The 12,061-nt window shown below is 43.3% G+C and overlaps 1 protein-coding gene across 1 annotated transcript in view; it reads left to right on the top strand.

Annotated features, from left to right (window-relative positions):
• Positions 1 to 9,339, top strand: part of mcm2 (minichromosome maintenance complex component 2) — a 29,086-nt gene extending 19,747 nt beyond the window's left edge. The window contains exons 13-17 of the mRNA XM_067999078.1: positions 968 to 1,080; positions 2,157 to 2,399; positions 4,082 to 4,264; positions 5,365 to 5,520; positions 8,723 to 9,339. Of these exons, the coding sequence (XP_067855179.1) occupies positions 968 to 1,080; positions 2,157 to 2,399; positions 4,082 to 4,264; positions 5,365 to 5,520; positions 8,723 to 8,833 (806 nt within the window). The 3' untranslated portion in view covers positions 8,834 to 9,339. The remainder of the gene's footprint in view (positions 1 to 967; positions 1,081 to 2,156; positions 2,400 to 4,081; positions 4,265 to 5,364; positions 5,521 to 8,722) is intronic.
• The last annotated feature ends 2,722 nt before the right edge of the window (positions 9,340 to 12,061 follow it).

Genomic DNA, 12,061 nt, shown 5'->3' with positions numbered 1-12,061 from the left:
CTGCTTACGTAATAGTCTGTGCACATGTTACTTTTTAGTTAAAGTGAGCTGTCATTCCTGGGAAACAATTTTTTTAAATACTGGCACTGGGTGTCAGGCAATGCCATGCATGGCAAAGGTTACAGAGATGGGATTTGAAAAATTATGAATTTGTTTAGCTTATAATTATTGTGTCCAAAGAAAAAGAAACTGCAAATTTTGGTAGCCTGAATTAAAAACAGAAAATGCTGGAAGTACTCAGCAAGTCTATCAACATTTGTAAAGAGAAAAATGGCAGGTTAAAATTTTGACTTTGAAGCATCTAAATTATGGACTATGGTTTTACATTCACTGCATGCAATGTGAGGGATTTGAGCATTTTTTGGATACACCGAGTACACTGAGCAATGCTAACAGCAAAGTTTTACTTTATTAGCTCTCTTTATATGAAAAAGACTTGGAAATTATGTAGCACCTTATTAAATCTTAAAACCTAAGTGCTTTGAAGTGCACTGCTCTTGTGGACTTTATGCAGCAGCCGTATTATGCAGAGCAAAATCCTACGCACAGTAATGAAATTAATGACCAGCTTTTGGTCATTTTGATCAGGGAGGGGAGAAATCCTGGCCAGGACATTAAGTGCGAGGGCGCATCTCCTGCCCTTTGAATAATGCCAAGGGATCTTTTAAGGGCCACCTGAATCGGTGGAACAAGCCTACAGGGCTCAGTTCTAACATCTCTTGTGGAGGACAATGCTAGTCCTTTGACAATGCAGCACTCGTCAATCTTGCATTAGTGCTTTAGCTTAGATCTGGTGCTGGAGTGGGATGAGAACGCTACTAGCTGACCCAAGCGGGCATTCAACATGTAACATCGTTAATATGTCATATAACCATGAAGACTTGTCCCTACAAATGGTGAAAGAAGTTTCCAGGGATGATCTGTGAGACCATGTTTATTTTTTTTTGTGTATTTGTGCTTTGTTCAGGTGGTCGATATGACCCTTCTTTGACCTTTGCGGAGAATGTGGATCTGTCGGAGCCCATTGTGTCCAGATTCGATGTGCTTTGTGTTGTTCGAGACACCATTGACCCTGTTCAGGTATGAAGACTTCAATTAAATTCTAGCCCTGTTGGCAGCAAGGTGTTTTTGGTGAAAATGTGCTCCCATCTCTCCCTCCTCACCTACAAAAATAGAGGGTTCTACCTATCACTGACTTCAGCTGTGATTTAAAATTATCCTGGGCTGCTGCAGTGGTATAAATGGAACAACGTGACCTTGTGTGCGTGTGTTTGTCTTTTCTGAAGGTGCTGACTCGTGCGAGGGTACGGTTCACCAGGTGCCCTTTTGTACCTCACCCAAGTGGCTGTTCATGAGCCAAGTCTGATCCTCAGCTTTCTCCATGCATGCGTTCTTTCCAGTGGGAATTGTTGGAAGGCGATTAGGAGTAGAAACTCTAGCTGTTCTCCACTTGTTCGCACCCTCTCCATGGCTCATAGCACTGCTAAATTGTCATCCCACTGGAAGCAGAGGGTTTTAACAGTTCTATTTGTGTGTCAACAACAACTACTTGCACTTATATAGCACCTTTAACGTAGTAAAACATCCCAAAGCACTTCACAGAAGTGTCACCAGGCAAAATTTGACACCGAGCAATGTAAGAAGATACCGGGATTTGTGACCGAAAGCTTGGTCAAAGAGAGGTTTCAAAGAGCGTTTTAACAATAGAGAGGCAAAGAGGTTTAAGGAGGACATTTCAGAGCTTGGGGCCTAGGCAGCTGAAGGCACGGCCGCCAATGGTGGGACAAAGGAAATGGGGGGTGCACGAGAGGCCAGAATTGGAGGAATGCAGAGATCACGGGGAATTGTAGGGCTGGAGGTGGTTACAGATGGGGAGGGGAGAGGCCATGGAGGGATTTGAACACAAAGGAGGGTTTTAAATTTGAGGCGTTGCTGGACCGGGAGCCAATGTCGGTCAGCGAGCATGGGTGATGGGAGAACGGGATGTGGTGGGAGTTAAGAGTCGGTTTGTCTTTAAAAACGCTATTCTTAACACTCCCATAATCTAGTGCTTTGGACTACAGGGATATTGTGCCATTCCTTCTTGTGAAGCCGTTCCACTATAGAGTTTTTGATGCTGTATGTCACTTAATAACAGTTATATATTTTTTGCACAGGATGAATTGCTGGCTCGTTTTGTCGTGAGCAGTCACATCAAACACCACCCAAGCAACAAAGATCAAGTGAATGGAGAACCAGAAGAAGCTCATTTACCAAACACGTATGGGGTAGATCCTATTCCACAGGAGCTGCTGAAGAAATACATCATCTACGGCAAAGAGAAAGTCCACCCCAAGCTGAACCAGATGGACCAAGACAAAGTGGCCAAGATGTACAGTGACCTCCGAAAGGAGTCAATGGTAGGAAAAGTCTTTGATTGTTCTGACCCTCTCTGGGGTTAACTCCTTGTCTTATCAATAACTATCTTATTAATACTCCCCCTCCCCCCCAGCAGCTTCCTTTATTTACTATACCTCCTATTTTAATATTGTCTGCAAATTTGGACAGCACTCCCTCTCACCAAATCATTGATGTACACATTGAACAGAAGTGGTCCCAGGACCCTGTGGGACACTGCTACCCACTTCCAAACGCAGCGAAACTGCCCTTTAAATCCAATTTGCTACCCTCTCCTTAATTCCGTAGCCCTCAATATTCTCTTTGTGATAGCTGTTGGAATCTTTTTGAAAGTCCATGTACACCACATCCACTGCAGTTCCACCATCTGCATATCTGTCACCTTTTGCAAGAGCTCTATTTAGCTTTGTCAAGCGCGATCTTCCTTTGTGAAAATGGGTATTACATTGAGCCATTCTCCAGTTATCTGGCACACATCCACTCAATAGAATTGTGTAACATAATTTCTAGGACCTCTGCTATTTCTTCTCCCATTTACCTCTGGATCTTTGGGCATATCCAGCTTTTCAAATACTTTCCTTTTTAATTTGTTAGAATAACTCTCATCTCAGCTTTAACCAGTTTAGGATTTACCTCCTCCTTTGCTAAGTAGCCCCGCCAATTCCTCTTATCCTCTAACAACTCGCTCGGATCTCTATTGTCCCATCTGAAATGGCAGATGGGGACTTGATTTAACTTCTCATCCAAAGGACGGCACCTCCAGCAATGTAGCACCCCCTCAGTAGTGCTTTGGTGCATCAAGAGTAAACTGTGAGCTTAGACTATGTTGGGCTTGAGCACTCAACCTTCTGGTGAGCCTAGCTTAATCTACGTGTGTGTTCCAAGCGTATTTCTTGTATGCTACCTGATGCGCTTTGTTGATCCATTATTCTGCATGTCGTGAAAATGAACGGGTAGGAGGTTTATTAAGGAGACAGTAGTGCCAGATTCACCCAATTTAAGATGGTGCAGTGCAAATGACACCAGTCAGATGTTGATCTTTCTTAAAACAACTCAACAAAGCTTTATCAACAACCACCACTGGGGTATTCCCTTCCTCACTAAACTTCAGTCCAATACACAGACTCACTACAGAAGGGAGCGGGTGGCACCTGCTTTAGCAGGTCCAATTAATAGGCTGTCTCTCAGACCTGCTTCTATTTGCACGACAAACAGCAGGCAGATGTCCTGCCTAAAAACTTATGGGAGGGGCCTTTTATATCCCTCTGCTCCAGATGCCTGCCCCACACACCCCAGTAGTATATTGCTCTCTCACTGTCTGGCGGAAGCAATGGAACAATTCCACTGCCTAGAATCCTGCAGCTGTTGATGCTTGCAAGAGGGTTACTAGCAGCTCCTCCTTCTCGAAAGAGGGAAAGGAAATTTATCTTGTTATGCCGCAAACGTTGTTTCAAAGCAGCCCAGCACATTAGTGAACTTAATGTTCCAGCCTTACGACTCTTCGACATTAGTACAAGATGTTGCCGAACTGCAAACGAGCATTCTGAACGTGGCAAAATGAACTAAATGCACATCAAGTTGGGGGCTTATCCCTGCTTTGCAAAAACATCTGTGCCAATTGGGCATTTTCGAATGTCACCTTTTTAGTACAGGTTTGTAAGAAACTCCCTTTGCTCCCCCACAGGCCACGGGCAGTATTCCCATCACGGTGCGACACATCGAATCCATGATTCGCATGGCCGAGGCGCATGCTCGCATCCATCTGAGAGATTACGTGATGGAGGATGATGTCAACATGGCCATTCGGGTCATGCTGGAGAGCTTCATCGACACGCAGAAGTTTAGCGTTATGAGGAGCATGAGGAAGGTGAGGCGGGGGAGGCTGCTTTTGGTTTTTGCTGCCGTTGTCTGTTCATTCAGGAAATGGTGTGCTTGCTTGTGCGAGATGGCTCCAATTCAGAGAGTGGCAGACTATAAATGTGATTTATTTTTAAAAAATCTTTTACTATGTATAATTAGATTTCTGTACGAACAAAACACATGGGTATGAAGTACTTTGTCTTCTCCCCAGCCCCCTCTCCCCCGATACCCTTTGTCTTAGCGAGTCAAATCAAGCTGCCCCACTCTTCATCCAGCCCCTGGGTATGCGTGGTGGTGGACTGGCAGAGAGCCATTTGTTGGGTTTAACCCAGTGATACTCCGTTTTCTGTTGAATGGATATTGTCAGCTATCCAAAAGAATGGTCTTGTCACAACAAGAAAATGTTTACTCGTGCCAGTATGGGCAACAGTTACAAGAAAAAAAATGTATAAGATACAGAATTCATGATGTCTGATTTCAATGGATAGAATTCTGACCTTGTGAATCCCCTCGCGGACCTAATTTCAAATACCTATGGTTTAATCTGTGGCATTGTGTCATCTGTTGTACAATGACACCATCTGACAACATTGAATTAAGTGTAGCAGTGGCAGTTCAGTTTGGTTTTAAGTTTTGGCTGAAATGACAAAAGTTGCAATTGCATTCGACTGGTCGGATCCATGAATTGTAGAAATGTTGGTGCCCTGGGGAAGCACATTATTTCATTTTGGTGATGTTTGAAATCTTTTTCTTTGAACAAAATGTAAAGTGCAAACTCAAGTTCTGCTTGGTTCCATTGCCTGAGAGAATGGTGTTACTGAGATTCACTATGACCCCGTAAGCAATGGTATCATGGTGGGGCCCTTGCCCACTAAAAGCTGGATTGGCACTATCCAAATTTATTACACATGGGGCTATCGTTGGGCAGGATTAAAATGGGTGCTGGAAGCAAAAGGATTGTTTCTTAGCCAACAATGCAACCTGGTTCCCTACTTGTTAAGTTTCATTTTGGTTTTAAAAACTGAACTTGTGTGAGATGTGTTAATAAAAGTTTATTTGTAACCACTGCAAATATGTTTTCTCACACTCTCTTTCCCCCCCCCCCAGACATTTTCACGGTACTTGACGTTCAAGCGAGATAATAATGAGCTGCTGCTCTTCGTAATGAAACAGTTAGTGGCAGAACAGGCCACTTACCAACGCAACAGATATGGAGCACAGCAAGACACCATCGAAATCCCGGAAAAGGATTTGGTGGAAAAGGTAATTGAGAATATGGTGTCTTTTTGTTGTTGCAGTTGTGTAGTCTCCTACTAACTTTGTTTTTAACCCCTCTTATTAAAAAGAAGTTACTATTGCTAAAACTATCCACCTCAGTAAAGGAGTTTTCTTGAGATCCATTCTTATTACCTGTGAAAATAAAACATAAGCAGCAACTCACCGATGATGCAGTTGGTAAGTATAATGCCGGGTATGTAACAGGCCAGGAAGCTACCAGATTCAATCCCTGTTGGGAGGGGTTCAGTTGGAAATCTCAGCGAGGACAGCAATAGGGCCTCAGTGCCCTCGGGCTAGGAAGAATCAACTTGGCTTCCCGGTGTTAATTGCTATCTAGTGACCTGTACTAGAAAGTGGATGCATCCCAAGGACACGATTGGGTATCCCCGTGTTCAAATAACTTGCTTAACACTGTTTAGGCTCGCACAGCTGGGAGCTGCAATTTGGGCAACGTAACGTGGCTGTCAGTGTCTGTGGAAGCATTACCCCCCACTCCCCCGGCCGAGCACGAGGTAGTGGCTTCGGAATGGATGGGCAGAAAGTTGGGGTTGGGGAAAGAAGGATGGTGGCTTGCCTTCGGCCCACTTGGCTGCATCCTTTCTCCGGGTATGGCAGAGTATTGGAAACAGCCCGCGAGTCCACTGCTGTCATGTAGTGCCTAACGAACTGCTTCACTCTGCAGCTGGCCAGTCAGGTGTAGCAGCAATCTGCTCATTTTGAAGATGTTGACCTGACTGAATTTCTGGAGTAGCTCCAGCAGTCTTCAGTTTTAAAAAATATATATTTTTTGATTGTTTATCTTCATGGGTCGAATGACTAAATTAGCAGTTCTACCAACAGTATGACTCGAGGCATCTTGCTCATTGAACCGGCGTTTGATACTGACAGATATTTTAATTTAATAAGAAAAAAAATTGGCATATAACTGTGTGCCACAAGAGGTCGCCACATTACCTGCGCGTTATCTGCAACATTTTTTTAAGAAAATAACATCATGCTAAAATTGTATGGTGCTCTGGTTGGACTGCTCCTTAAGTACTGCGTCAACTTTATCACAAGGGGGATACTCAAACCTTGCAGGCGATGGGCAGAAGAGCCACATAGTTGGAAAGAGGATTAAGTTAGAGAGCAATTTGGGCTCCTCGGCCTTGAAAGGTGACAGAGAGGCACCTCGTGCATATGTATATTGGTTTGGATAAGTTAAATCCGGAACACTGCTTCAAGTTAAACAGTGACAGTAGGACAAGGTGGCACAACTTTATAAACGTGCAAAACGCCAAGTTTTAGACTAGTGTTGAAGTTCTTCACGCACATGGAATGGATTTCTCGACATGGCGGTGGAGACAAAAACTCTGGGATCTGTTTATGAAACAGATGCTGCGATGTAGCTAAGCATCGTTCTTTTTTCAGGAGGTTTGAAACAAGATGGGTTAAATTCCCTTGTCCATCCACGTTGATCTTGCACGTTGGAGGCAGTTGTACAAAGCACAGGCGCAAAGTTTAAAGCAAGCAAGTGCCTTCAAAAAAAAAATCTATCTCTTGGATAATTGGTGTAAAATTACGCATCCACGGAATGTGTTGGTTACTAATGCGTGGGTTTGACAACTGTGCTAACGTTTTAATCGGCCTGAGCCAGAATGAATCCCTCTTTAAGACCATTTTTAAAATTCTACTCCGATGCACTTGTGTGCTGTGACCTGGAGTTTGGGGGGGGAGGCGGGGCTTGGGATAAATTGTGCCCCTGAGGGGGTGGTAGAATGGTTTAATTAGTAGCTATTTCCACGTCCTCCATTCATGTGTGTCCATATTGTGACTGGGCTGTGAATCATGCACAGTGGGAAATGAGATTGAATGGCGGGCAGTTCTAGGACTTGGGACCTGTGCCAGGGTTTGGAACTGAATGCTGTTCTACTTTAGGTTATTGGATCCTCAGTCGCTCTCCCTTTGCCACCTCTTCCTCACCATCATGAGAACCAAGCTAGTTCCCTTTACCTCTCTACAGTTTGGGATCTTGTGCTTTTTCTTTTGTTAAAACATTTGATATGTTGCGTACCCAGCCAGAGCATCTAAGAAGTTTGGAAATTGCACACCTAGAGTCAGAATAACATAGAATTACATAGCCTGTTTCTGTGCTGTACATTCTATTCAGCCCAACAGGTCCATGTCAGTGTTTATGCTCCACATGAGCCTCTACCCTCTGTACTTCATCTAACCCTATCAGCATATCCTTCTATTCCTTTCTCCCTCATATGATTATCCAGCTTCCCCTTAAATACATCTATGCTAGTCGCCTCAACTGCTCCTTGTGGCAGTGAGTGCCACATTCTAACCACTCTCTGGGTAAAGAAGTTTCTCCTGAATTCTCTACTGGATTTATTGGTGACTATCTTATATTTATGACCACGAGTTCTGGTCTCTCCCACAAGTGGAAATATCTTCTCTACGTCTACCCTTTCAAACCCTTTCACAATCTTAAAGACTTTCTATCAGGTCACCCCCCAGTCTTTTTTCTGGAGAAAAGAGCCCCAGCCTGTTCAGTCTTTCCTGATAGGTATAACCCCTCAGTTCTGAGATCAGCCTAGTAAAACTTTTTTGCACCATCTCCGGTGCCGCTATATCCTTTTTATAATTATGGAGATCAGAACTGTTCACAGTATCCGCAGTTCTTGTTAAGGATGTGTGTTCTAAGTTTAGGGATTTAGTGACTTGAGTAAGTCCAATTCAGTTACACGGAATACCAAAATTTTCACTGGTGTTTAGGGAATTGCATTAACTATTCTGTCTACTTTCCTGTGAAAACTAACTAGCGCGAGGATCTAATTACAGTGTGAGAAGTTTATGCAGGCAGTTTCCATTATAAATGTGAGCAAAACAGTTTGTAATGGAAATATTAGTCAGAATGTAGGACTTTAAAATGGGGACTGAGATTTGTTTGTGCTCCCTTTTCCAATTATCCCTCGCCGTCTCACACTGCTTCACCTGAAGACTACGCTTGGTCCTTATTCCCTGTGTAACACAATGGAACATTTACTAGTAATATTGAAGTTTACTGAATCCTGTCTTTCTTAGTCAGTGTTCAGTTCAAAAGATGATGTTGGGAGCCTGTTGTTTTACGGTGATTTGTCTTGTTTCGTCGTTTTAAGGTTTTGCTTGGGTTGCTGACTCTGAATTGCTCTTTTTTTTCCAGGCTCGTCAGATCAGTATTCACAACCTGTCCGCCTTCTACGAAAGCGACCTGTTCAAAATTAACAAATTCACTCACGATGTGCGAAGGAAGTTAATCATACAGCAGTTCTAAGAAAAAAAAATGAAATCGGTGAGGAGGTTGGTGTATGAAAAGACTGACGACATGTCCTTGGGATGAGGCAAGCGTTTTTTTATGATTACGGGGATGAACTGTGCACTTAATAATGCAGGATGGGTTATGGATGAGAAACAGCCATTCAACCACATCAAAAGCTCATCACCTCTACTATCTGAACTCGCCTATCCAGTTGCATTTTGAATGCCCCAAGTGCTTTTGTTTTCCACCATCTTACCTTGCAAACAATTCCAATGTTACCAACTAATGTCTGTATTTTTAACAGAGAAGAACTTATGCAAAAACTTTCTCCATTTAGTTTCGATGTAGTATTGTCTTTTTGAAATAAGACTGTCACATTTTTTAACCGAAGTTGACCTGCACTGAAGCATAGTGACTTCCCCCTCCAATTGTGCTCTTTTTCACTGATGTGTGTAATTAAAACTGGGTGTATATTCTCTAACTTGTGTTACAGTAAATATGAATAAAGATGCTTTTTCCAAGTTTTTCTGTGTGGTTTCAAACAGTTCCAAAATTGGCAAACTGTTAACTTCAAGCTTATTGCTCCAGTTTTCAATTAACGGGTGTATTTTCCTCACCAGATCAGTTTCCTCACTTTGTTTTATTATTTCAATATCCCAGGAGTCTATTATGTTTTTAACAAATTAAATCAAAGTGGGAATCGGAGGAGCTGACTTACTGCTGCCTAAACCGTGGTATGTTTTTCAAGCAAACTGTGCAACGCTTCACATGCTGTTCACGACCTGCAGGTTCAGGAGAAGTGTCTGGAGCAGTGACCCTGCTTGTGCCTTTTGCGAGATTAATAACCACAAAAGTAATTAATAGGAGTAGCAGAGGATGATTTTGAAGTGGCTGATTCATAAAACCAGGCAACTCCATGACCGCAGCATGGCCATCGAATTTGAAGCAAAGATGACCTATGTCACACAGAGACCTGAACATCAGCAGGGATTATAGAAGTGTTTGTGGAAGTGACTCCACAGACCAATGCATGAAGCAACATTGACTGCCACATATATTGCATGTCAATTGTTGGCATTGGACAGCTGCTGCTGGTTGACTTTTCTGTGACATTTCCCTTCTGTTTAACACCGTTGGCTTTGTGAGGTACTGCACCTCATAGAAGCTTTCCAGACCGCTCGAACTTTGTGGCTAAGTGTTTTGGCTGAATGTCATCCTCTTGCACTCTTCACCAGTTTATCCTCGCAATGCTCCCTATTATCCTTTTCTCAGTTGACTGTGGAATGCAGCCTTGAGCAACTGTAGCTTCTGATAAACGAACAAAAAGTCCTTCCCAACATTGTTGGTGTGCTGCAGCATTTCAGGCGCGTGCTCCCTGACCGACATTGGCTCCCGTGCCACCAATGCCTCGAATTTAAAATTCTGATCCTCATGTTCATGTCCCTCCATGGCCTCGCCCTTCCTTATCTCTGTAACCACCTCTGGCTTGACCCAGGGTCAATCTCTAACACAAGACGGCGCTGATTAGTTTTAGATCGACTTTAGAAAGGGCAGGTTGAGCAGAACCACGAGGCCACCTGTCCTTTTGTCAACTTCTGTTTGTTTATCTTTGTACGATAAAATTAGAAACCAAGTTGAAAATGCTGCCCTCTCTCCAGTGTTATGTGGAGAGATGCCTGTTTGTGGCATTCTCCAGCATAGCTGTGGGGAAAAAACAATCCAGAGTCTGGCTTTACTCCATTTATCATGGGAAATGTGTCTGATGTATCGCCATCAGCAATTGCTGTGGCTGATTGTTAATGATTGTAGGCAGCTATATTTACTCGGCAGCTTGGAGTAGTCTCTGCTAATTATGGTGAAGGTCCTCTGTGATTATGTTGATGAATGCTACGTATAACGGTGGTCACTGTTCCAGGCATGTCATTCTCTGGAAAGGCTGACATTTATTACTCATCCCTAATTGCCCTGATACAACTGAGTGACTCCAGTCCCTCAACCAGGTTTGGTATGGGAATGGAATCACATACAGGCCCAGAGCGGCTAAGGACGGCAGCTTTCCTTTCCCTAGAGGACATTAGTGAACCAGTTGGGTTTTTACAACAACCTGACAGCTTCATGGCCACTTTTTTACTAATGCCAGATTTTATTCCCAGAATTTTTTTTTTTGAACTGAATTCAAACTCTCATGGTGGATTACTAGTCCAGTAACACAACCACTGCACTGCTGCACCCTTATGAAAATGTCAGTCGGATTTTTCACACTGGTGTTTAAAACAGAAACACTTGGACTGGGTTTATTCTCCCAGGTTTGCAGTAGATTTTCTGCTGTAGTTATCGCCATGTTTGTATTCTGCGGGTGTCACAATGCAGCTTGCTGCTTCTGCGTTTTGTTGTATGTGTGAAAGTTGCCGGAGCAAGTGCAACATCTGGAGTTACGACAGCTGGCTGGAGCTCATGGGCCAGGGAGGAGGAGAAAGGCAGCTGGGGTTTCCTCCCCTGATGACCCAGCAACAATCACTCGCTGGCAGTGTGTGTGTATATTTGTTTGCATAATATAAGACTCAGCTGTGATGCTGTCGCAACCACCAAGCCAGTCAAATATCCTCCTGTGCTGAAATAAAGAATTGTTATTTGAGATGAGGAATCAGGGTGGTTGTGGCTCTGCATCACTGCACAACGGAGACTTGAGCACATAATGTAAGCTGACATTTCAGCGCAGTACTGTCTGAGGTGCCGTCTTTCGGATGAGACGTTAAACCAAGGACCTGCCAGCCCCCTCAGGTGGACATAAAAGATGTCGTGGTGCTATTCGAAGAGAAGAACCAGTATCCTGGCCAACAATTATCTCTCAACCAACATCACTAAAATAGATTGTCTGGTTATTTATCTTACTGCTGTTTGTGGGACCTTGCTGTGTGCAAATTGGCTGCTGTATTTTCTACATTACAACAAACCTCTACACTTCTAAAAGGAATCATACATCACAGAAGGTGGCCATTGGGCCCATTGTGCCTTTGACTGTACTTTGAAAGAGATATCCAATTAGTCCCGTAGCCCTGCAAATTTTTTCTTATCAAGTATATATCCTTTTGAAAGTTACTATTAAATCTGCTTCCAACAGCCTTTCAGGCAGTGCATTCCAGGTCATAGGTGTAAAAAAAATTCTGCTCATCTCCCCCTCTGTTATTCACAATATTTATTAAAGACTTAGATGAAGGCATAGAAAGTCTCATATCTAAGTTT

This window comes from Heptranchias perlo, chromosome 17 (assembly GCF_035084215.1).
Source record: "Heptranchias perlo isolate sHepPer1 chromosome 17, sHepPer1.hap1, whole genome shotgun sequence".
NCBI classification, from domain to species: Eukaryota; Metazoa; Chordata; class Chondrichthyes; order Hexanchiformes; family Hexanchidae; genus Heptranchias; species Heptranchias perlo.
This window is presented reverse-complemented; position numbering and strand designations above follow the sequence as displayed.